Below are 27,482 nucleotides of genomic sequence, written 5' to 3' on the forward strand. Positions count from 1 at the left end.
TATCCATTCATTTATACATCCATCCTGTCTCAGTCCCTCAAGCCATCAATTTTAGTTCTCTACTATTGATTATGCTGGATGGGCAGGTGAAAAAGCAGTTCAAATAGAATTGGAATCCTAACAACAACGCATCACCTAACGGAACTAGCCTACTATCACCAAACCATCTTCCTCTTTTGTGTTTTCTAAAAGTCTAACCTACTTCAATCCTTTCATATCTTTCAATCACAAAACTGCTTCTTGTTTTAATCCTCAGCGTTTTCATCCGTGTACCCTAAGTTATTTTATTCCAAATTTACTCTCATTCCAATTCATCCCCATTCGAGTAATGATGCCTTTGAAATGACTGGCATTTAACACCGATGTTATCTACCCAGCTAGCTAATTTAGTGACCCTAAGCGTTCCGGCCCTTTTGTCGGTTCTTAATGGTTGTGGTGAGGTATAAAGCCACCCGCGTACTCCTTTTAGGTTAAGCAGTAAAACGGAGATGCTGAGCACTCCAAAGATGATGAGCATCCTGTAGTGCAGCAACCTTATGAAAACGGCATGAGAACCAAGTGTACTTTTGCTGCCTACCGGCTCTCTCCCCCTCGCTCTCTCAACTGTGTACGCATGCGTGCGTGCGTGCGTGCACTGCATTCGTACAGGCCTGATTATTTACAGTGCAATCTCGGAAGTGCACAGGCATAAACATTTTCATGATGCATTTTTCGTGCGTGCATTTGCGAGTACCTCGTGAGAGAAAAGCTACGACGATGAGCCGAAAGGAGGCGAGGGTGAGGGAGATATGAGTGGAGCCTGCATTTAGCTCTCACACATCCACGAAACGCCTGTTAATAAAAACTTTTTATTTCCACCAACTAAAAAAGAGTGAAGGAATGTAAGTTTTTATCTAGAATGACGTTACGGCTTTTTTACTGACGATCACAAAAGTTTTACTGTCAATCATAGCAGACACAAAATTGGTTGGTTGATGTTGGCCAATAAAAAAGCGGTCATTCTACAGTCCCTCATTTTTATTGGTCAATTTAATTGCTAAAATGGCTTTAGAAATGCTTCAGGAATAACCTCCATGGAAGGGCAAAAGAGGGCCCCCTGTGGCATCCCGAGTCCTGCCTGAAGTAATAAGGGGAGAAATCAAACACCAAGCTAAATAAATTATGAAAGCATTACACCGACAATGAGCTGCGTTATCTACAGCCCAAAGGCACGTCTTGCCTTAATGTGGCGATAGCGCATGCAAACAAAAATTCAGGGCTAGAACAAGGTGCAAAGGCCAACTAGGATAGAGTTTTAAGTGGTGATTAATTAAAAGGCATGATTTTTGAGTTTGAGGTCAGGAAGAGTTAATAAAGTGTATGACAGTGGCATGGCAACCGGGTAATCTAATCGACATCTCTCACGTCACATCACTGCTACTAAAGTGACTTATGGTTAGCCAGGCAACAAAGCGAGTCTATTCTGTATTGCGCAAATCGTTCTCCATGAGGATGGCATGGAGCTCTACGCATACCACCTGCGCTCGTGATCACGCAGCCCATCTGTGCGTCTACGATCAAGCTATTTTCAAAACCAATGTCTTATAACACCCTTAGTGGTAACGCCGCTGCTAAACTGCTTGCCTCGCGATGGGAGAAAACCCATAGCGTTTCAACTCCTGCGGAGAATAAGGATGCTGCTAATGCGTAGCCTGGTTACTGTGGAAGAGAGACGGATAAACTGCTAGAGGGTAGATTAAATGTAGAAAAAGTTAGTAAAACCGGAATGTCGGAAACATTTGCAAGCACGAGAAAGGAGCGAAGGGATTGTTTTTGTTTTTAGATAAATATGATGGTCGTATAATGTCGTCCAGTCTTCAGCGCTACTTCCCTAATGGTACTCTCAAGAACAGTTTACCAACTGGGTGTCAAGTTCGTTGGATTCAGGAGGCTTCTCATGGCGATGGAAAATCTTTGCAAGAAGGCATGGAGAGAAAGGGTTAGATAGAACACCCCACGCAGGATGAAGACTATAGGGCAAAACGAGCCGTCTTCCAGTTCCTCGTGTTTTGGCTTCTACGCCGATGACGTGGAGTCCTGTTCCCACCGCCTATAATGTCAGTTTTACAGATTTTCTACACGCTAAGAAGGTTTAAGGTAGAGTAAGGAAACATTACTAAAATGCAAAAGTTAAACCTTCCACCAAGTGTCACATCGTTAGTAAAATACACGACTTTATTTCTTGGGAGCAATAAAGTTGACTTGAAGCAAATTTCGACTGATCTACTACAAGCCCATTAGCGGGGCAACCAAATCTCCGTAAAAAGATTGCAAGGAAGACATCTCATGAATAATTTACTGTTGAATGCATGTTCACCGATATCCAGAGGTGGAAATACGACATGTTTCCAGGAGGCAGTCATTTCTCATCACGACAAAGGATGGATGAGGCGTTGTCGAAGCCACTTAAGTTAAAATGAGGATTTTGTTCAGCATTTGCTACAGATGCTTCCAAACAAAATCCAAATGACCTAACAATAGGGACGCCGAGCACCCATACGTAGACGCTCAAGGATTAAACCAGACCAAACACTTCCACAGCACAACATTTCACCAAACTCCATCAAATTTAAAAGCACCACACCAACCACCTGTCCAGTAATTACCTCAGGTAGTTCTAAACAAAGGCCAGGTGTTCCAACGCATTCAAATGTGACCGACGCCCTGGAATTGAATGTCATTTCTACCCACATCTCACATAAGGCAATAAAACGGCGTCAACATCAGTCGTGGAGCACTATATGACGATCTTGGTCAACACAAAACATTCAAGGAGCTAGTGAGGTAGTATTAAGGGTGGGATGCTCACAAAAGGCCATCAGGGGCTGGGATAAGTTCAAAAACACGTTGAATGACGCCCCGAGATTCAATTGCAAAAATACTCCAAAAAAATAACTGGACACAATCTCTTATTATTATTATCATCTTATTAAAGATGTCCCTTTAAAACATTTTATCGAAAGTACAAAAGCAAGACTATTTAATGAAAACTAGGATTAATATTATGTGATTTTGATTTAATGCTGAAATGAATTTAATGCCACAAGTGAAGGCAATAAACCCTTCACCTGTGCAGGACCTACCTCAGTCTTTTAGGTAAAGACCAAACCAGTGCATTGAAAGGCCACCGATGCGGCAGAATTTAAGCCCGCTTACACCCACATCCAACAAGACCATATCGCCGTCAAAGAATATAATATATATTCGGGCCACCAAGAGACAGATGATTCAGTACTCCTACACAAAAAAGAAGCACTCAAGGGGCCACAGGAGCAGAGGTGGTGACTACAGGGGCAGTGGAATGATCATAGAATGCCATCGGTGCTTGAGGAGCAGCAGCACCAGAACGAGGTTGGAGAGAAGGCGAGTCCATGGAAGTACGGTTGTAGGACACACCTACTCCACCCATTGAATCACGCGTGGAGGAGGCGGGTTCCCTTGCGGCAGCGATGGTGGTGCTCGTGGCTCCGTAGCCGACGCCTGCCCCAGACCCCGACGAGGTTGTGTTGGTCTGTCGACCTCGGGCAACCTCACTAAGAATCACCCACGCACCTTCCAAGTTCTCCTTCCATAATGTGACCTGCAGCATCAATAGAGAAGACGAAATGAACTCCAGGACACCAGTTACGTGGGCTCATTCTTAATCGTTCTGATGTATCACTTTCATCGACTACCTCAACCACACGTTTAAGTCTCTGACTGACGCCTTTCTTTAGGCTCGAAACGACAGTAGAGGAAAGCAGAACATTGGCCAAGGATTTGTCGGCCGGTTTCCAACTTGGAATTGAGACCAAGACGATGGACAAAACTGAGGTGGAAGTGGTGGGCGTAGCCACCTCAAAACCGGTCGCACGCAAAAAGGCAATTCGGCAAGGTAAAGGAACTACCTGGGCAGTAAGAAAAATAATTTCTGCAGTGCAGAATTTTGTAGTCAGACATCACCCATTCACCTAAATGCTGACAATAAAGAATTAAGGAAGAAATTTGTGCTAATTTTACACATTACCCGTGAGGGTTTACACACCCACTCCACCCACGCCATCAATCTTCGACAAAAGACAAAATGGCTACAACTAGACAAACAAAGCCTTGTAGCGTCTGCACAGACAACTCGGACAGCGTTGGCAGACTCACTGGGAATGGCTGAAAATGTGAAGCCTCACATTATGGGTTTAGCATCGACTTTTGGCGACTACTTTAACCCGCGGTTCTGCATTATGGTGGACCTTCCACTTAGCTGCGACTCACGACTGAGTCTCGTGGTCCTCTACATCATGAAGAAACAATTAACTTCAGGGTCAACCGGCCCTACCGAACATAGGTGAACACACGACATGCCCAAATACGACTGACGCCTTCTTCCCCTTTTTGGAAATGCCTTTTTCACCGCAAAGCGGAACAAAAAAAAACAATTGTTATGCCTCTTAAACATTGTCTCTCGCACATTTTAACAGGAAGCAGGTAGCATCTCACCTGCGGTTCTTCGATGAGACAAAAAAATTTTGAGAGGACTGTGTTTCCTTCCACCACAAGGACAGAGTGAATCGTTATTCAAAACGTATCATTAGCGATTTCCAACCGACAAGGCTCGGCCATTTCATTAGCCAAACATAACTCCGATCTTCTACACCACCGTCCCTCTTATTCCTCTTTGAGTATTCCAAAATAATAGGGAGAAGGTACTCGACACCTTCCGAGGCTACGAAAACCCGTCAATGAGTGCATCCATCATTCTCACAGAAGGATTCAACCCGAGTTTCAATCGAGCATTCCACTTGTTGAATATGTGTAGGAATGGCTACCGTGCTGCACGTTGGTAGCCACCACGGTGGGGATCGGCGCTGCTGAGCATCCCACCATCGTAGCACACTGTGCTGGAGGTCTTCTGTACAAGTGGATAACTGCAGGTCTTGCGTCTTTGTACACCAGAGACTGTTTATCACCAGACAATAATCCATGCCCACACTCCATATCCCTATTGCTTGCCATCTTGATGGATGGTGTGCGACCAGTTCACAGTATGCACATCGGGAGCAAGAGGTCATATAGCAAGGCCACATTGCCAACCCTTTTAGCCATGCCTGGATACCTAAAAGCCCCAGACTGAATGGATTATGCAAGGTGGTGAGACGTAATTCCAACTCCTTCAACTCTTCTTTCTCATATCTACCAAAGTAGACAGCAGAAAGATGAAATAGATGAATAAAAAATTGCAACAAAGCAAGGAAGCAAGCAAACCGAAACCTGTCCGAGTGTTTTTGCAGACACTGAAAAGAGAGAAAAACAAGAACAAAAAACAACAAGGCTGGCCTGGGGGCAGGAAGGGTGAAATTTACAGGAAAACATTACACTGTGTGATGACCCTGAGACGAAATGAGATGGGATGAGCTGACTCTGCCAGCCAACCAACCAGTTGTTGTGCCAGGTGCGCTAATTCCATGTAGGAATGAGACGACGAGACTCCGAAATTCAACTAGGACCTCACATTCCAGTCAACGCTCGAAAAGCCGGATGGAGGAATGCATGAAGGGGGCTAAGGATAGGCACCTCGATCAGGGGAGCAATGGGCCTCTTTTTTGACTAAATTAATGGATAACTTCCCAGGGCAATTCAATTTTTGCAGACTCGATGCCCTGAAGTGAAGTGTTCCGCTTAAGCGTATGTCGTGGGAGCAGAGGGGAGGGGCACAAATTCATCGGTCTCGGTGCCTCGGTTATGAGTGGACTGAATCAGAGTGGCAGATGCGCCAAACATTCAGTCAGACACAGTCATGGTCGTGAGGAATGAAAAGCCGGGGAGGAGGGAGGAGGGGGGTTGTCTTGCAAATAACAGCCGGTGAGATTGTTGGATCGGCCAGCCTTTAAATTTTGTAAAATATGTGCCTAAGAGGTGGTTCGGTCCTGTGGCAAGAGAGCTCCGATCTCCAGTTCTAAAACACCGTGGTTCGTTACAGCGAAGGAGACTGCGCTTTTCCACAGCGGAGAGTAACTACAGACAAGTAGAGTACGCTAGGAAGAGTGCACCACTTGTTTTTGAATGACCCTTTGTTCAACCACCATAAATTATTGTCTCCTCGTGTCAAGCCGGTATATTAACAAAATTTATTACCACTAAGCCCCCACCGCCTTCAAGTGGATTGGAAAAGGAGCTTGAAAACTCCCGATATTGTTGATCGCTCAAACGATGTGAATTTAAATGTGCCGGATCAGTTGCAAGAAACACTCCCAAATAGAGGTGCGCTAAGAAGGGAGGCCTTGAAAACCCTGTAGGAGGATCGCTATCCATCTTCCACGAAAAATAATTAACGTCAATTTAATGTAGAGAGCCTGCATTCGCTGAGACAAAAAGAAACAAATAAAATCAACTCGAAGAAGTGAAAACGAAGAAAGCACTGGTAATTTTTGAAATCGCTATTAAGTTGCTAAAAAAGTGGGCAATTTTGATTTCCCGTAATTTGCTTAGATGGAATGACTCGAAAGACAAGGTGATGAATCTGCGCCGGTCAAAGTGGCAGACGTGATTCAAAAAAATGCCGAATCACACCACTAAAGATCGTTCCAAGGCCACGGGGCAGCTAGACAGTTTGACATTGTTAAGTGTTAAATTGTGTCGAAAAACAAAGTCGTGAATTCTAGCCTTGGCCATGGCTTACATTTCAATGTTTGGGTGTTGTAAATGAAAAATAGGTCCTCGCGCCAGTCGAACAACAAGGGGCGGTGTCCGCCTATTATTGGGCGACCAAAAAAGGTCGTGCGATCTTTGGTGAAGAGCTTACTGAGACGGCTTGGTGTAACTTGTAGGGAGTTGTCAACGTGCACACGACTGTGTGAGCGTCAGTGTCGGCACATCATCGGTGTGTCGCCCTTTGTCGTGGTCTCTGCCGCCTCCCAACTACTTTGAACCAAAATCCACACCATCAAGTGTTTACCGAATCAGTTGGTAGGCGTGATTCCAGTTTGCTTAGTCTATCCCGGCTCCAAAGTTGCAGGTGCAGAAGACAGATGCTCGGTGCGTGGAATTTGCTGTATGATATTTAAAGAAGGTGCGGCAGTAGAACGCGCCACCCGGAAGTGCTTCAAGTAAACAATTCGGTTGTGGCGATGAATCACTCAAAGGTGGGTGCATCTCACTCACGAAGGTCCTCTCTCTCTTCATTCCCTGATGATGACGATGAATTACGCGTTGTTATTAACAGGATTGAATAGATGGAGAGCTACATGGCAGTAATAACTTTCAGTCATGATTGGCGTGACGCGAACAGTAATGAAGCAATTTGCTCGCAGCTAATATCTTCTGGGAAGGAATTGAAGTGATGGGGGCTGCAAGACAAATAAATTCCACCAGCAGGCATTGACAGATGGTAGATGTGTATTTCAACACTAAGCTAAGGAATATATTACTATCTCCATCGGATCAACTTGCCTAGGCAGGTGCCACTCCATCCTTAGAGGGCTATGCTCGCTTTGACTGCGATAGGCTGCAGATACAAAGGTCCGGTTGATGACGACGGCCTAGCAATTGCGGTTGAGATCAATCTAGATCACATAGTACCACTCGGTGTGCAGAAGAGGTTTTTTCAGAAGTAGCTAGGAAGAAAGTAGCTTTACAAGATGACTCAGAACCTCGCTTAGCCGTGAGAAGACCCAATACTGTACTTTGGGATTGGATAGGGGGAAATACTGTCCCTTCTGAATTCCCTTGATGGCACTTCTCAAGGTCATGATCATCACCTTTTCTCAACATTCGACCATCACGCAGGAAATAGAGCAGACGGTTGGGAAATAAAAGAAAGGTAGGGGTGGAGGTGGCTGGAGCCAGAAGCATTTTTTACAGAATTAAGGCTGGCAGATGCCTTGTTTTCCGTTGGGAAAGGGCGGTGAGTCGCAATGGTGACTATCTCAACAAATTCTTTAATTACGTGTTTGTTCCAGAAGCATAGTGTCAGCCAAAGTTGAGGAGCCAGATGGTTTGTTTGGACTCGTTGAACCCTAACTTATCCCCAGAACCATATTCAAGATTAGGAATTGAATGGAGGCCTTGAGATTCAGGCTTAAACATTTCTACTCAGTAGGGAGGAGTTCCACACGGGCACTGCTATTCATTGCGGCATTCATTTATTAGCACTTCGAGGTCCCAAAGAGCCCAACAAATCAACGACAAAGCAATTTCAATGGCGTGGAGTTCAACGTTCAAATTGTTCAATGTCTTTGAGGTTCCAAACAATTCGAGGCAGAAGAGAATTTCAACTGCTTCCATCCCTTGTTGGCAACCAGGCAGACACGAGATCTTTCATTCAGTCCACGGGAACAACTCAGTAAAGATGGAGGCGGTTTAATCAACCGCATAGACGAGGTTCAAGGACTCACTTCTAGATCTTTTTGACATGAAATTCGCACAATCTGAACTGTCAAAGAAGTCCATGCATTAATATCCCCTGAAAGGACACGGAAAAACGCTTCAGAGGTCACTAAAAAACCCGAAGAAGCCTCCAGCAGGCAGATATGAGATCAAAGTTGCGCCCTTCAGATGTAAACCGCGATTGGTGACAAGTGATAACACGCCTGATCTCCAGACACAAGGGTAAAGGAAAAACTCCGCCCCCAAGCAGTGGTTGTGCGCATGCCCTGCCTCACCCTCATCACACGACTGCCCAAGCTACCAAAAAGGCCTCAACCGAGTCATTTAAAGCCTCAACCGGATAGACACAAGAAAGGAAGGCGGACAAGGTGGCACGACAGCGCACATCGGCCAGTGTTGTCTAGCTTTTTTATTGCCAAGTTAACGAACCAAGGCGGTGTCTCGAGACCGTTTTGATTTAGAAAAGGGGTACTGATTAACGAACCGTACCAATGTTTACCACATGGGTATAAAGTGGCACTGAGTGAGAAAAATTCTGATCTAGACTCCTAACGGGAGGAAGGTGGGAGATGCAGACGTCGAATTTGCCATCAAAGAGAGATTATCACCGAGCCCTCCTGCCTTCGATCACAGCATAATGAATGCTCGGATGAGGACGTATGATGGTGGAGGTCAAAACACCTGCGGCCGCCACAAGCCCTCAAATGAATTGCAGTCAACCACGAGTTGGAATCGTGGCAGGCATACAATGTCTGAACATCACATTCTGCCATGGCAAAGTTTTGTCTAAGGCAGGAGAAGGGGAAAGAGGGAGATTCGTCTGAAACGTAGGGTTAGGTGATGGGTAATGTTCCACTGTGAGTTCATTTTCCCGCCCATTTTCTTTTGGTAGAAATATTTTCCAAAACCAGAACTACACACCAAAAATACCACCTTTTGTTTTCGTGCTTTCCAGTTGCCTCTCTGAGTTATTCAAAGTGGCTTACACCATGTTTACGCATCGGGACTCCAAATCACCCAGGTCTAGTCTCGTGCCATTACCAGACAGAAGTAGACATTAAGCAAACAATCTTTTTATTGCGGATAGTTTGCTGTTTCTAGACGGTGAACTCCAAACTGCAGTTCTTTTGGAGAGAGCGTACCCATTCTGCCACCATGACGGCGACTAAGACCCCAAAATTGCAGACAGCCTGAAGGTCAAACCCCGCCCCACTGTCATGGAGCCTGCATTGCAGAGGGAAATATTTGTCAAGCCAATTTTCAGGTCATTCTCATTGCAGATTACCCATTTTTTCATTGAATACTAGTAGCGGGTGTTCTAGACTAACGGATGAGCTTATATTCCAACTTTTAAGTTAAATTTTTTAGAAGACTTGTAGCGACCGAAGGCGATCATGGGGAACGACAAGAACGACACGGGAGAAGATGAGAGGTTATCGAATCCTAGAGAACTAGAACCCAATTTAAAAGTTTCCGGAATCTTAGAGGTGGGGAATGAAACGTTCCAAAGACACCAATTGAAGGGACAGGAAAAGAGGAGAACCAAGCATGACTCAAAACTACCTGGGGAAGAGGAGGGAATTGAGTGCCACATCCATCGTTACCAGACGAGGAAATGCGGCTTTTGTTTCAACTTTTCGACTCAGTTGATCTATTTTTGGCCTCTGGATGCGCCTTTAAAATCCGAAGAAATAACTACAGCTCGCCCGAAGGACACACGCGCACACAGGACAGAGAGAGCAGAGGAGGGGCAATGCAATGACCGAGAAATTGGATGAGTGAGCAAGTAACCTCAGATTGAACTTAAGGTAATAAAACGGAAGAAACAGAAATGAAATGTCAAGTTAACTTGATCCTTCCCTAATTCGGCTCCGTGAAAAAGAACGACTCTCTGGGTCATGTACCCCCTTCCTAATCATGGTATTCAAGGAGGCGGATGCTCTCAATGGTCAGATAGTATCAGAATTTGTCTAGCTGACCTAGGTTGAATCAACAAAGGCTCCATTATACTTCCGTACTTATTTTCATAAAGCCTTAGAATCAATACAATAGCCAGCATTTGGACATCCAAAGAGGCTGACAAACCCAGGATCAAGTTTTCCAAAGATCTTGGGTACTTTCGTCTCACACACATTGCACAAGTCATCTTTCATAATCATGTTCCCTTCTAGCTCCCTCGGCTTGAACTCCTTGGACTGCCACATTTGGAGGGTCATTGGGAGCTCTACCAGCATCAAGTCCCTAAACTTGACTCCTTTTCGACTTTTTGATCGACTTCCCGATTACTGCCGACTTTGAACACTTCGGCTAACGGAAGATGAGCAATAAAACGACCGGCCGATTGAGTGAGCGAGTGAGTGAGTGGTCGACCCGAGATTGACCCTAAGGTAATAAAAAGGACTCTCCTCTTCGCAACCTCGATGTGTACGCGTGCAAGCGTGTGGGTACGTGCATGCCCTCACGACGACATCAATCATGCGGAAGTGCACAGAAAGACCGAGAGAGAGAGAGAGAGAATACCTCACCAGATAAACAAATAACAAGAATGACGGAGCAGGAAAAACAGCGACGATGGCAGACCTGATTTCCGGCCATGAGTCGGCCGAGTGAATGTCTACGAGTGTCGTAAATCGGGTCACTGACAAACTAGAACGGAAAAGCGGCGTTTTCAAGACCTCGGCAGATCGTACAGGAATACACAGGCAAAGAGAACCATCACCAGTGCAGACTTGACTCGGTGCCACACCCATGCTACCAGTCTTCCAGTCCATCATCACACCGATAATAAAGTCACCTCCAGAGTGGAGTACCGTAAAACGCCTTTAGAGACAAATTAAACACTGCATTGGTAGCTGTGCTTTGGGCTACACTCAATGCCATTGGCTCCCCCTAGCAAAGAATATGGCAGGCCAAATGGTTCGGGTAGTTGCTATGGCAGAAATGGATGTGTTGTGTGTGGATGATTTGGCGAGACTCGCAACGAAAGATCAAGACATTTATCTCATCTGCGCCCCAAATTCCAGTTTTGCATAGACTAGTAATGAAAAGAAATGGGGGTTGAACAAGTTCAAAATCTGGCTACAGCATTGATACGTGACAGTAAGATCGTGACAGGTGACTGGTGAGCGCTAACGTGGCGAAGCAGTGGAGGAGCTTCGAAACGAGATGCACAATAGTGGGCAAGTGCTTCAAAAAAAGGTGACATTTTATTGCTGTAGAATACTGATCAGAAAAAGCGATATTTGAAAAAATGAATATATGCTACGCAGTTCACAAGCGACTCCACGGGAATCTGCGAGGTGCATCAATATCGTTTAGTTCTTAGGCACTTTTTGTCCACTTTAAAGCTGCTTGGATGACGAACACAGAAGATTGTGGGACACGTTGAGAACGTCCCCCAAAATAGCAATAATCACCTCCCTCGTGGAGATCTTTGAAGTCGGCTGCAAATCAGTCATGAAACTCTGCTTCCCCACCTGTGCTATCGGGCGTCTGGGCCTAACGACTGTAAAGTCGTAAAGGTCAAAGAAAAAAAGGTTCATCAGATAATCCCTTGAGTCTGTTCCAGGGAAAAAAACCGCTCGCCTTTAGGTGCTTGAATTTCTTGGACACAATTTAGCACGGGATGAGATCGAAAATTCCTCCACCTCGTCGATACAATGTCGTCAGTTGCACAGGCGAGAGAGAGTTAAGGAGAGTAATATAAGCTCTGCGTTACCTCGTAAAAGTAAGAAAAGGATCTGCTCGTCACCGACTCACCTCTCAAGTGGGAAAGTTTTCCAAGTACAATTTGTTTGGTCATCAACAGATGAACACCTCATAGTGAACAGAAAACACAGCATAGTCTTGTGAAGATAAATTGATGCCCTATAGGTGAGTCTATGGACTGGCGAGAGGATCGTTTGAGAATAAAACCAGAACATAAAAAGCAAGTCGGGGAGCAGACACCGAAGAAGTGGTCCCCAAATTTGCAGTCTTCCAAGCCCACTGTCTGTCCTCCCACTGTCATTGCTAGTGGGTGAAAGGCATTGGCTTGGAATATGCCAGCGTTACTCCCTCTCCCCAGTTAACATTGGCGGGGAACCCATTCCTACAGCTTTGGAACAGAGCCCAAACTAGATTGAAATCGCATTCATGCGGTCCAAATTGAGGGGAAGGTGGCAGAGAACACAATAAGGAGTACTGCACCGATGATAGGCCCACACATCTCAATGTTTTATACAGCACGCATATAAACAGTTGGGGGCATTCAACAAGTCACTTCGCACGTCATACGATAAAACTTCTTCTCGGTCGCTTGATACAGTTCGCAATCTAACGCTGGACGCAATGAAAGTAATAAATACCCATCGGAACCCACCAATTGGAAGCAACTGAAGGAGCTGTTGGTAAAACGACTTTCTACTACTCTCTCTTGACACAATATGGATCATGAAGTGACGCAAAATATGATACTTCTGTCATCTTGGACGTGCTGAAAGCACCCAAGAGAGGGGGGGGGGGCTAGGAGAAACAGGATGAAACCTCCTTCAATAAGATAAGCGAAGTGTTGCAGTTTGTTTTACCTTAAAAACTAATTAGTAGCTCAGTTGTAGTTCACTGTCGACTGGATTTCGTCAGTTGAATATGTTAGTTTACGACCAAGTCAAATGGCGTTGGATTGACCATCTAGTTGACGTTTGTTTTAAAATTGTACAAACAATTAACCTACCGCACTACGCCCTCCACGGTGGCTAAGCGGCGACTAGATATCAAACCGACCGCACTTCTTAGCCTTTCAGATCCTCGGCACCATCAAAAAAAATTGAGCAACTTGTTGGCACCATTCGCCTGTGATTTAAACGCTGGACAGGCAACGTCTACTTTTAAATGGGGCTGAAAATCCCACAAATTTTGATACTGCTCGAAGAAGCAGAGCAACTGAACACTGCCTTATGGACTGGCATTGCTCAGCTTTGATATTGGCCTCACGCAAATGAGCAAGTGTGCTCATTCAGACCACCTATGGATGGGCAATGAGCTGTGCATTCCTTCCAAACATCTGCGTCTGACCTTGAATAGCCAATAGAATCAGGAGGAAAGAAGGAAACTCGTCCGTGCAGTCTGGTAAAACCAAACGTATCCACTACTTTTGAACGCCGTCCTGTTCCTTGACCAGGTAATATCTCTGGGGAGAGCCATAAACCGGAAACTGACGCCAGGACTTACGGTTGGGAGAACATGGCACTTGTTGGTTAGCATCCTTACAACAATTTCGAAAAGAACTTATTAACCTTGATTTAGCTCAAGGTCCGGCAATTTTTTGAGATATTCATCATTTCTCCTGCTCAGAGATCTGCCTTTCTTGGCTTTCACCGCTTCTCTGCTGGCATAGTAGAATTTTCTTGTTTTCAAAAGTAGTTTTGGCTCTACAGGACCCAGCAGGATGGTTTATTTCCATGAGTCCCCACGCGAGGCTTCAACTAAGCCATCCTCAACAACGTAGTATTCTCTCACTCTATCAACTGGTTGATCTATTTTGATTTATCGCAGAGTTCAGGTACGGGGCAAAGGGAGAACGGATAAGGTGACAGAATTGCCCACTCTCTCTTTTCGTCCTCCATTTTTCTTCCGCCGGCCAGACATTGTTAAGGTAATGAGATTTGCATTGGTGCGCAAACCATTCTCATCCCTACGCTATTCGGTGGGCAGACTGGCGCAAGCGCGTTCGTCGAGGGCATTTTTGAGGAGGAAAAAAAGAAGCGCCGTTCAGCCTCTACATTAAAATCCCTCAAGCGTCATCTTGGGGCGGATGAAGAGTACAGAGCGCTCGATACGAAAAGCAAAACCCCTCCTTACTGTTTCAGCAATTCACTTTACCAAAAAATGGAGGCAAAAAGAACAGGTACAACTACTACTCCTTCGCCGCATCTCGTGCAAATATCACAAATTTGACCAGAAATGGCAACAGAGCACCAGGAGTACTTTAAGAGCACATTTTTCGGGCAAAAAAGATAAATTTTCATTTTTCACATCATCATGCAACGCTATTTAAAGTACACCCAAAGGGGGGGGGCTTTGGCAACGAAAACACCAGTTCCTGTCTTCTAAAGCGCATCAGGCTGGCTGTTTCATAGTTGGAGTACGGAACACTTGGCTTGAATCCAAGCAGGAGGATCCTTAAGGGCACAAACCAAGGGGAGGAGGTGATGTTTAAGAGTCACTCGTTGGTATGACAAAGCCACATTAAATGGGCTAAGCCTCTAAGGCCCAAAGCGTTTACAACTTGCAGTACCCTTCATACAGCAGGAGAGACACTCCTAGGTCAGAGCTCTGCTTATAAACACAACTTCCGGAGTCTTGGCATGAAGCCAGGTCAGCCATGTGACACCCTTCCAAAAGGAAGGCCGTAGTTCTATTGTTGAGACGTTGGCAATCCGTCAAGCTTTGTCCAGGCGTATATCATTAAGGATCAAAAAGTAACGGAAGTAGGTAGTTTTAAGTAACCCTTACAATTCTTAATTGTCTGTAAAACGAATTTTATTCTCATTTTTTCGGAAAAAATTCCCTTTTCTTATAAAGACACAGAAGCAATAAAAGTCAGGTCCAATGGATCATAAACTAAGACAGGACAGAAGTTGGATGAGTGGCTGAAAATAGCTAGAAGGCAAAGTACTTTCCTGGGAAAAATAAAGAGAATTCTATAAACTCATTTAGTGAGGCCTCATAAAAATTGGAAAATTGAGAGAATGAAGATGGCACATCGCCTTGACTTTGCATAATTCGTCCACACCTAGTTTACTGACTAGCCAGCTGGCTCGGTGGTAAGTCTAGACCTTGCGACACATTCCATCAGCCTCGCTAGGGGAGGGGACAAGAGGATGACAACTATGACACTAATGGGCCATTAGAGGAATGAGAGAGAGAGAGACAGAATAGAGCCCTCGATGCTGACAGCCAATTGGGGCAAATCGCTACTTCTGGTATCACACATTCCATCGGATGGAATGCGCCGCGACACACCCTCTGGGAGATAAAAAACCCACACATAAATACACAGTTACCTGGGCAGTTCGATCGAAAGTCTACTAAGAAGGAGGGAGAACAGTAACACCATGTAGCAACCAAATAAGGGAATGTGACAGGCATAGTGAAGCTTGAACCGCTTAATTGCAGGAAGAGATGTTCCTTTAAACACCTTGTTACAGGATTGGGAAGCACCGAAAAAGTTAAGATATATAGGAAACACTTCCCTTCGAATCTGCTTAAACCGGAATTAACCGATTGCAAGCCTCCATGAGGACCATGGTGGCCAATTAAGATAGAATGAGCCAAAACCGCTCTTAAGATCGCATACGCCTTCAAAAGTGAATCACGCATGTGGTCACCACTCTACCGGAAGGTGAGCGATTAGGCATAACCGCCTGCATCTTAATGAAGATAATCCGGACCAAAAAATAAGTACTTGCAAACACCTATGATACAGACCTGACTGACCAAAAGGGGAGACAAGGAGGATGCCATCGGAGCGTTAACCACTAAGATTATTGACAGCTTAGCTCAACCCAATAATGCCATAGAGGGACGAAATTTAACGTCCCATCACAAATAAAGCAGCTTTTGAGTTGTTCAGTTATATGGCATGAGCTAACAGACAAGCCTTCAAAATAAGAGCCCCCAAACCCATTCTTGTCATTCCGTCAAGTTAGAAACCGCGGCAGACTTGAAGACTGGCCAATAGGAGCACTACCTGAACGCTCAAAAACAAGTCAAATGATTGATAGCTCGAATACTGACAGGGGTTTAAGTACAATGAAGATCCCTTCTTGGATGTGAAACGCTTCAAGGAAGAGTCTCGAAACGGAAACCCCACTCAAGTACTCGGAGCTAAGTCCAGCTCTTCGAGAGAAAGACCCGAATTCCACCGCTTTCGTGAATAAATTCGACAAAGCAAAGAGGGACGCCGGTGGAAACAAAGTTGAAAGAGATTTGCACTGACCACGCAAATCAATGTAGGAGTAATTAAAGGCGAACTTAAAATGCCTTTTCTGATGTAATAAAATTGCTAGAATGCCAAAAATTACACGAACCTTTTGGCCACGGTGAAAAATATTACTTTAACATGATTTGGCAGCGGAATGGGAGAAATAACAGGAAATGTCACATTAGGTTTCAAACTTGAAGGAAAAAATTTCGCGGCGTTATCCCAAAAACACCACCTGTACATCTGTCAGGATAAAAATAGGGACTTCCCACACACCGGATGTGGGATTGGAATCCAGAAAATAGACTAGAAGCAGTCACTAATCGTGCTGTTACGGCCAGAAATGCTTGGTTGCGAGACATAAAACCCAACAACAAGTTAAGAGTACTGAATGGAGGGATGGAGAGCAGAAAGGAAGTATTGGTGGGTAACCATACGAGGTCACTGACCTTGTTGTCACCTCCAGACACGGCAAGGATGTTGCCCGTGAGGGACCAGGAGACATGCCACACCACATCAGGGTATGTGGCCAGCACCACAGGTTTCCAGACCTCCTCTGCCGCACCCTCTACAGCAGTGCCGAGGAGACCTGTGGCATTGACGTCAGAGCCGACACGACGTCGCAGACTCTGCCAGACGATGACACAGCCATCCTGTCCACAGCTGGCGATCTGCTGACGGGCGAGAGAGAGGGAGGGACACCAGGCGACATCGCGCACCCATTCGGTATGACCACCTTCGAGTTGGGCCTCCTTCACCCAGCCCCCGGAGCTTGGATCCTCCCTAAAGGGAGAACAGGAAGATACATTATGTCAATTTGAAAGATAGTAAAGTGGCTCCCAGCTTCACTAGAATCTAGTCCAGTTATGGTTGCTATAAGCAATCTTGGAGTGCAAACAAAGTAAACCTACCACTAAAAAGTTTTAAAGACTTAAAAATTAGCCCGTGAAAAACGTCGGTTAAACAAATAGGAGATTGCGATGTAATGCTAAATTAGGAGAAAGGATAGGGGGTTTCCATAAGGTCTAGTTCATTTGCTGACTCTGATACTTCTCTCCACGGCGAATATCCACCTACACTTGGACACGAGTCCCTTTTGGAGCAACAGTAAAAAGAGACTTGTCCTCCGTTAGAGGCAAAAAGTATCAGAGATGCCCCCACTGCAAGACTACCAGTGGGGTACTCAAGCAACCTCTGAAGGTCTTCCAATGTAGGCAAGTACGGAACCTCTATTCTAAACATATGAAAGACCTAGCGGACTGTTAGCTTAGGTAGCGTCGACCTCTACGCCACATTCACAAAGACCGAGCCATAGGAGGGTAAAAGGGCCTGCGTAATCGTACATATTGGTAAAGCAAACATATTGCTGTGAGCACCATCCTTGGTGTACTCCTACACAATCCTCCGAGTCACTCAACAGGACAGGGCGCAGAAAAGGAAGAATCCGCAGTCCTACTGGCAAGGAATGAGTAGTAGAGTAAAAACTCACCGCCAAATCTTGACGAGGCAGTCACAGCCCCCGGAAACGATGCGCTTAAGGAGACCACAGGCCGTTTGGCTCAACGAAGGGTTCAGTATGAAGTCCGCGTTGATGGCTGGAGCCCATGAGACCGCGTTCACGCCAGACTGCAGTTTAAATAGACAATTGACGAGGTTACCAAAGTCATACTACTGTGAGAATAATTAGTAGTATGAAGAGACTCCCTGATTTAAATCCACAGATTTCTGATAGTACAAGTTGTATTTGTTTGAAATAAGGCATGACAAATAAAAAGCAGACCCCAAAATCATTTCATAGTTATTTTCTCTCATATCTCTCTAAAATTGGGATTAAGAAGGTCAAAGGTTCGGAGTATTTAACATTGACCCATTACAAAAGTACGCAGCAGAAAGCTAAAAAGGGAGTGGGCAGTTCCGATGTTTTTTCGTTTGAGAGAGTAAAAGCTTATAATCACTGAACAGTACAATTTATGTGACTACAAGGACCTCTACCAAAGCAAATAACGACTCACAACATCAACTACCCGAAACCCATGCTTGCGACAAACACAACCAGTATGTGATCGGTGGTTTTTTTACAAAAAATGTCTAAATTTACGTGTATATGTGTATGTGAAAAAAAACACACTTGTGACTCATACTAGCAAGCACACCTAGGCGCAAACACTAAAATCTCGTCTGTGAGACACCTTGTTTCCTCCAAGAAAGCAGAAATAAAACAAGACCCTCCTGATGACCTTCGGTCCCTATTTAGCTCCTCCAGAAGCATAGAACTGGAGAATAAGGAATAAATTTAGCACCAAACTCTTACTATTACTGACTTATTTTATTCTGGGGCTAACCGTTAAGACCAAAAGAAGCATGCTTATGTAGCAATAGAGTGAAAAATCGGGTTTTTGGCATTCGGCTACACAACACACCACATACGAGTCATAGATTTGACTCCATTACTCCATTAGAATTGCGTCTGGTACTATAATTCTCCCAAGCCCTGCTGAAATATGAGGGCTAATAAAAACATCAAAGGGATAATTGCGGTTCCAGACATGAGCTAAATGTCACGCGAGAAACCGGAGCTAAAGCCAGAGTGCATAAATAGCTACTTGTAATGTAGACAGTCGATATATTCACTTCAAAATGCCTTTCTAAGAGTAAAAAGCCACTGGGCACCAGAGTAGGCTTAAAATAACCTTAACTTCTTATTCTCGAAGGGGATCTTTCCATAGTAGTGATGGCTATAATTTTTTACAATCGGTGCAGTGGATGGAGATGAAAGAGATTACAGAAAGGAACACCGTAACCATTCTACTCAACCTTCTAACACAAATTATATTACTTATTCTCATAAATACTATTTATCGGCGGCACAAGTGGTCAAAAGAAGTTCAAAGGGTTTTTATGCACATAGCTATTTATTTTTGACGGGAAAGAAAGACGTTGAAGAGGCTAAAAAAAGAACTCAAAGAACATTACCTCAATTGTTGGAACAGGACTTTAGAACAAGAAGCACTAAAAGCAACCACGTCAGCTAAGAGCGTGGAAGGTAAGGAATAAGGCAATAATTTCACAGATTCAGTCCTAACAGAAGTGGAAGTGGCAGACGCGAGTGGCCGAGCAGAAACCTTACTGAGTGAATCAATGCTCTGTCATGCAATACACTTTGCAAGAAGTGTAGCGTGACTACTTTAAAACAATTAGTAGCAGTTAACAATATATAGGTGTATGGCAATGACCATTCCCATCGTCCCAGAGCACCCAAACCCGGCAATCTGATTTGCGTTTTCCACCTTTTCCCAATCACAACAAAGGTAGGCAACTGATGCCTTCATGACAAAAACACTTGGGCTTGAAACAGAAGGCTGTCTAACAGGGGGCTTTAACATATTCAAACGATGCAGCGATCATCAGGTGGGACATTTAAGGGGGGTGAGCACAATTTTTACCACTGCAATGGGTTTAAAACTAGACCCCCTTTTTGCATATCACCTCTATGGGTAATTCATCCCACACAGGAGGCACAAGGATAACAAGGAAAGATCAGAATTCCATAGAAACCTCTTCCATACTTACCGCATGAGCATCAGGTATCGTGGTGCTATCCCAATTTCCAGCTGAAGTGTAAGTCAGGATTGAAATTATGCCATCGGAACTGCCACAGGCTAAAACAAGCCCATATTCGTGGGGAGCCCAAGCCACAGTGTTGACTGAACTCTTGTGGTCTTTGTACGCATAGAACTTCTCCCACTTCCCCTCGTGTTCCATCCACACAATAACGCTGCGATCATAGCTGCAGGAGGCCAGTAGATTGCCATGAATAGGGTGAGACCAACTCAAGCCCCAAACTGGTCCCTGGTGCCTACATAAAAAAAGAACTGCTACTCATTGGAACAATTTTCTGGGCTGTAAAGCCACGGTCCACTGACCCTCTGAGTTCGGCGATAAGTTTCTGCTTCTTGTCTTTGACATTAAAGAGCTTTATAACTTCGTCGGAGGAACAGGTTGCTAGAGTTGTCCCATAATAGTTCATTTGAGCGTCATGCTGAATAAGCAGAAAGAATGAGAGAAATATTGACTTGCGATTATGTCTTCATGACCAGTGTCGACGGTTTGGTACACTGAGACCTGTAAGGTACATCCAAGACTTAATCCGTTTTAAAAGGAAATAAACTGCAAAAAAAGAACAAAGTAGTGAGGTGACTAAATTGAATATTCACAAAGGAAGTGCAAAGCAAATCCATAATTTGGTTGTAATAATAACTATTATTAGAAAGGTATGATTAGTGGCAATTCGCTTTAATATAGGTAAAGTCAGGTATCTTGGTTCCTAACTGAATATACATTGATTTCCAAGAATGATTTGCATCGAACACTTTAGTATAATATAAGGTCATCATTAGAGCATTTAATTCATGACGATACTACCATTCGGCCCGCGCTAGCATTAATAAAAATTGATTTTAAAGGGCAGAAACATCTGCAATTCAACTAAGCCTGGGGGACGGTTTTCAGTAGTTAACATTGCGTATCATGATTTCGCAATAAATACAAGGTACCAAATTCATAAGTTGCACAAGAAGTTCTACTTTTGAGTGCACCCATAGGCTACTGCTGAACGCAAGATTCCAGAGTAATTACAAGGTGTAAACAGTTATCTATCATTCAATATAAGTCAAAACAAGGAGAATAAGGAGCAATGCCTGACAAAGTCGTCGCCCAAAACGAAATATTTAGACAGAATTAAAACAGAGCCAGGGAAGAGAACAATTTACTGTGCCTTTGTATTAAAAACAAATAAAGCGCAAAATAGGCATTATAATTCCAAACCAGGTAAAGTATGGAGTTCTATGTGTGTTTGAAACCCAAATTAGGAACATTTAGACAAAAAACGTTGTGGAGAAAAGTGCCCACATTTACCATTCTCAAACGTGTAAACCGAAAATATGGGCACACGACTTTGAAATCCGTCTCCGGGCGCGGGTTTTAGTTTAATCCATTTAAACAACCAAAACGTAAACTATTTTAGGAACTAACTTCTAAAAAAATTATAAAATTATCCGATTTAAATATCTTAGGCCCACGAAAAAACTCATCAATGACATTCGCTTACCTAAAAGCATACCAACTTGCTGCGTCTGAGTCATCCCTGATACCTCCGGCCAATGTCTATCATAAACAAATTACTGAAGTGACTGGAAAGTTAAAAACATAAAAAGAATGTTAGTATACGGAATTGATGAAAGGATCTTAAGAGCTGAACATTCCGCGCAACTGAGTGAGTGATTAAGCGATTTATTCGCTACTTTGGGGGTGTTTTTGTCGTCAGCTATAAGGTTACCTTTGTAGCAAGGACCCATCCTCTGCTTCGCTGATATGATGCTAGATTTTAGCGCTTGTAATCCATAGTGAAAATTATGATATATACCACGGTTTGCTCTAGCCTTCTCGATACTCAGAAGCGTTCCTAACCACTTTGTCTGACGTATAGTTTAAATTGACTTTACAGGTCTCCTTTCAATGGTATCTTTTTGTCACTATGCTTCCATTTTAATGATGTCTGTTACTTTTGGCTTTGTGTAAACTTTGTAGGCAGTTTCTTAGTTGGAGGCTTTTTATATTTTTAGTATGGTTTTGTTTTATCCTTCTCGTTCATAATTCAGTATAGCCGATGGAAAAGACAGTGAAAGGTAGACATAGCTTCGACCTACCTTCCGTTGTGGGTGTGTTTTGCCATAGAAGTTGTCTTTTCTCCGTCTACACTTGGTGTCCATTCAATGGCGTTAATATGCTTGCCCATTTGCCACAGGCACCGCTGCTGAATGCACCTTAGCGTTATTCATTCGCACGTAGAGGGGGATGCCATGGATAGGACCGTAAACTCCTCCAAAAATAAAGTTTGCACCCTCCCCTCTCCTCTCGCCGTTCAGAACGATTGGGCTGAAGAAAACTGAGGCTTTATTTCTGACAGATGAAGAAGAAGAAGAAGAAGAAGAAGAAGGAAACTGCATCAGAAATCTAAGCAGCAAGCAAATCTCTCTCAATTAAACCACACACACACACACACACACGATGGAATTTCGCCGACATTGCAGCAGCAGAAAGGAGAAAAATAATTATTATCGCCACCATTTACGATAGTATATCGGAATTCGCCTTATATCAGACTGAAGTCGTTTGGATTCTGCACATTTACTGGCACCGCCGCTGCTGTTGCTGGGGCAGATTGGAAGAGTCCTGCCAGCAGATCCACATTCGATGTCGGCTGGGAAGTAGGTTGTGATACTGACGGGGGCACAGGTGCATCGGCAACGGTGCCTCGCAGATTCTGACGATTTCTGACGCCACCACCAGCGGGGGGAGGCGGGGGAAGAAGACCAGGGACTCCAGTGGGCGTACCCAATTTGAGACTGGGCAGGGGGCGCGCGCGTCCGCCGCCGGAACCCTCGCCGGTATCGCCGGAACGACGCGTATTGAGGTTCAGTCGAAGCCGTTGCCCCTCCTTTAGACCCAAATCTAACTTTGGCAGGCTCTGATCCGACGCCGATTCCGCCTGGAATTTTTCTGCTTCTGCAGCCCGCTTGCAGTGCCTTTAAGAGGGGGAAAGCAAGGCGATGTGCTACTGAACAGGGTAATTAAGTATACCGCTTTGATAGGGCGATAGTTGCCTATATTCCATGATTCGGTTATCATGCTGACGGCATGATGTCCTATACACGTATCTTGCGATAGTAATCTATCGGCTTGTCTGTATATTGGTATGCCTTGACGGATCGACGGAGATGACTCGAGACGCTACGTCGGTGTCAATTGTAAGCGAACCCACGTCAAATAAACAATCCCGGTCACACTTACACGTTACAGAAGAAAGGCATCTGATGTAGATGGATGGATCTGTAAATGCTTACGTCAGAGGGGCTAGTGGAACTGGGTTGACTTTTGGGTTCTGTACAATCGTTCGAAACTGGATTCGGAGACTCCATACCACCTAAGAATCAAAAACGCAGCACCTCCTCCGGGTCCTAGTATGAACAGCAACGCCCTCAGGGATAACATTGACCCTAGGCTAGTGGAGGCGATAAGCGAACTCGATTCTGGTCTTGATGATACTAAATGCCACAAAAGAAAGGAACCTGCTGTGAGTGACTGAATTTGCAGAGAATGATAACAAAAGGGCTACCGAAATGGTCTTCTCTCAACGAAGTGGCGCCTTGTAAATGAGTATCTAGACTTGATGGACGGGTGGTTTGGGAATAACCATGAATACGTTCGCTCGCAATGTGGTTGCTTCAACACAAGAGTGCAAAAGTGCTTTCTCATCGGTGAGAAGATAACCTTTTCCCACTGGTTTCCTCTTGTTAAGCGCACCATAGAGGTGGTCAACAAATCGTTTTTCAGTCTTTCAAGTCCACCGTCTGTCATTACATAGTCAGTGTAAGTAAAAACCACTTACCGAGAAGCTTTCATCACCACCACCTTTTTCAGCCAAAAAAATTTCCTTGTCACACAGAGAGGGCATTACTGGAACATGGCCTTGACACCATTCTTCAATCGTTTTCAAGGGTCGGTAGCAATGCCTATTTCCTCGGTACAGTCAAGACTAGAGGGTTCTTCTAAAGGTGATACACTATCACAATCGAGGAGCTTATTTACATACCTTTTAGGCATCACTTTCTGCTACCACAGCTTCTCCAAATGCCATACAAAAATTTGCTTCGGCAGATTTATAACGGAGTTAAATACGCATCGTAAGGTAAAGGAGCTTGAAACACATCTGCCAGGTTCAACCGGCATTTTACGAGTCGAGGACTCAAAATAAGATGGTAGTGAAGAGCACAAATAGAATGCCACACCGGTGAACGATCGCATGTGTTTTACAAGCACCCGATAGGTCTCATCACATCAATGCGACGAGCTATTCCGAAAACCACATGAAATTTTCAAGTCGCTTTCACAAGTGGTTGAGTCTAGTTGATGAAGCACGCATGCTTTCCTTGAATGGCCAGCTCTTCAAGACCACTTCTGGAGTAGGGAGAGGGACGACAAAAACGATGTCATTCATGTAGCACCTCAATCGAGGACCGAGTACGAAGAGAAACTTGACCTCAAGCGATTTTAACTCTGAAATGAGGCGTTGGTGCTCGGGAGACGGACCTAAATTGAGCTAGCCGCAGCTAAAATGGATACACCACGCGATGTAGTATAGATCTAACAATCATAAACGCTGGAAGTACCAATGTGAAGTAAAGATAGAAAACCGCATTACCACCGTTAAATCACCTCACAACAGTGCGTAGAACAGTTCTAGGTGTCAAGGAAGGTGATGTGTCTGACATGTTTAGTTCCAAAAAAGGATCTAGTTTTGAGCACGCTGGGTCAAGTAAATTGAAGGCAAGAGCTGAGCTGAGTCCGGGGTGAATGAATGAGGCGAAATTAACCCAACAACAGATCAGACACAGACCGAAGAGGTTGAATGAATTCCACCGATTGATTTAAACGTTTAAAAGCTCCACACTGGGAGATCTAACCTGAGGCCAAGATGGAAGTGGACGTATTCATCATTTCCATGTGTGCATAAATTAACAAAAGAGCCTTTTTTGATTGCTGGCGACTTTCCTGACAGAAATAGTGGGCTTTTGAGCAAAAACTGATATGTAACGGAGTAGATAGGTGAGTTTCACCCAACAAATTAGACAAGGCCGTTTCATTGTCATTCACGAGAGTAAGAACAAGTCGGAGTAATCCACAATGGAGGATTGATCTCGACAGAGGAAATATAAAAATGTGCATGTGATTTTAATGAAATCATGGACAATTCACTCAAAGATTCGCGACATTAATTGTTCCGCGGAGCCAAACCACTGGGGCACAGCGAAAATACAGCGTTTGTCTAGCTATTGAATTCACCGCATAATGTAGTGGTTTGGTCGACGGCTTTTACAGATTTTACCAAACTTAGATCATAGCGAAAGATGGAGATTACGTAAAAGCAGATGAGCAGGAAGCTAGAATCGTACCTAAAATTGAGCTTGAAACAAGTTGGTGGAACAAAAAGCTAAACAGAAGATGGTTAGCACATTCATCCATCCTTCCATCAATTCGTTTATTTATTTAAAAACCGAACTAGCCATCCACCTATCCGTAGGCCTCTTCATTGATTAACGCATCCACCTTTCAGTTCACTTACTTAAAGTGGTCCTGAATGGCCACATTGAGATCAAAGGCGTCACTTCGCTCAGCAAAACCAATGCCCACAAAGACTGTGCGCCCATCATCGGAGACCAGTCGGATGACAAAGTAGCGCGAGGAGTCGAGCACCTGTTCCACCGCCACACTGGGAAAGGCCTCCACCGGGCACTGCGCATAGAGCCGGCCCGATACAGCGTCCTCCAGGCAGATGTAGAGCGTCGTGTCGGTGCTACCGCTGCGAGTCACCACGCGCAGGCGCCCGGTCCAGCTGGGTGAGTCGAGAGACCAATCAGCGGCACGGTAACCCCGAGTAGATTGGCGCGGAGGCAGGGTGTACAGGAAGACTTCGCGCTTCACCAAGAGCACGGACTCGTAGTCAGAATCGACCATTGGGCTAGGTGGAGGAATAATAGAGGCTTTGAGTTACCAAGTTACTACATGACGCCGTCTAAGGCACTAATGTTGACTTTTCACCTGAGAAAGATGATAGAGAAACAACCTTCATTGATCTGATTTCATTATTACAGCCTACAAGATTAGGTAAACAAGCTCTGTGTACCCTTAAGCTCTCAGCCTAGATTATGGAACTGGAATATACTTTATTTGATTTGTATTTTATTTGATCGTCAACTGAGTGGACTACCATGCCAATAACTAGACGACGTACTCGTGTCGCTCAGCACCTTCTCAGACTAAATAAGTGTCCCCATAATCCCTTATCATATGGCGTACTTCAAGTTAGCTGAAACTGCACATTAGCGGCAGTGCAAAAAGTCCGCCAAAAAGGGTAGCCACGCCTTTTACAGATTGAATAAGTGAAGCTACGGAATCTCACATCAGAAGGACTAGTAAATCGACAATTAAATATTGAATCCGGTACAACATCTAAAGAGGACATCTACTGTGTATAACTGAATCCGTAGAGATACAACAACAGAGCTATCAGGGTAGTGTCAAATCGCAGCAACTGCTTAAATTCCAAGGTCCAAAGGATAGACTTGCACGAATTGGAATCCCCCTTAATAAACCTCTTACAATATCGCTATGAATAGCGATGCATGAGCATAATCTAAGAACATAAACCCTTCCCCAGGTTGTTCAAAAGCGGAAAGTGTCGAGTAGACATCATCCACCCTTTAATGGTAGCTGTTTGCCTAACAGAGAACGTGAAGTTTAGGAATCTCACCAAGATCCGTGACACGCATCATAAGAGATTAAAAAAGGCTTCTATCGTATCACGACATCATTTTCACTCCAGCCTAGCAATTTATTTCTATCTATACGATCCATTGTGACAATCATGGCCTAATAGTGATAATGTGAAAAAACCAGAGACGACGATCAAACTAGAGTAGAGTTACGATGAACAGTAAATGCTCCGCCATTATTTTCCATTATGCAAGCCATTTTCGCCATCCGATGTGCGTTCCATACAATGGTAGTACGAGGCTTATTTACGCCACTTACAAATGTCTGCACGCCTGCAAAAAATTACTCAAGAAATCAATTGCTTCTACATCACCAAAGGCAATCCAAGTGCTAAACTGCCAAGAATAGTAATTCTATCGTCAAAACATCAAAAAAATATCAGGAATAACAAAAAGTGAGTAAAATATGGGGTTAAATTATCCGAATAGGTAAGCAGAAAATTGGATAAGTTGGTGACGAGGGAAATAGAGGAGCTCTTATGAGGTATCCAACCAATCCTTTTTGCAACTATGTACCGAATCTGAGATAAAAATTAAAAAAGGCGACAGGAACGATGGAAAAGGATAAATCAGACGTGATAAACAGGGGAGAGCATTAATACAGAAAAGGACACGTATCCTCAGAAGATCAACTACGTTATTGGTTAAAAGGAAAATTCAAGAATAGCGCATGAAAGGAGAGAGACATAACAGTAATCCGAGTGAGCTATTATATTGTTATTCAGTTCTCA

The 27,482-nt window shown here is 44.3% G+C and overlaps 1 protein-coding gene across 1 annotated transcript; it reads right to left on the bottom strand. All coding sequences in view use genetic code 11, as the record gives it.

Moving 5' to 3' along the window:
- Positions 1–1,058: 1,058 nt before the first annotated feature.
- On the bottom strand, positions 1,059–25,933 carry EGR_06985 (hypothetical protein; the record flags this gene model as incomplete). The annotated part of the gene is given in 14 exon segments (XM_024496234.1): positions 1,059–1,117; positions 3,436–3,619; positions 9,540–9,621; positions 9,961–10,071; positions 10,483–10,592; positions 16,810–17,143; positions 17,850–17,986; positions 19,931–20,216; positions 20,284–20,399; positions 21,484–21,523; positions 22,066–22,169; positions 22,183–22,359; positions 22,551–22,944; positions 25,542–25,933. 14 exon segments carry the CDS (start codon positions 25,931–25,933, stop codon positions 1,059–1,061), a joined length of 2,526 nt encoding a protein of 841 aa, XP_024349351.1.
- Between the last annotated feature and the right edge of the window lie 1,549 nt (positions 25,934–27,482).

Source organism: Echinococcus granulosus (assembly GCF_000524195.1).
Source record: "Echinococcus granulosus chromosome Unknown EG_S00067, whole genome shotgun sequence".
Taxonomy (NCBI): Eukaryota; Metazoa; Platyhelminthes; class Cestoda; order Cyclophyllidea; family Taeniidae; genus Echinococcus; species Echinococcus granulosus.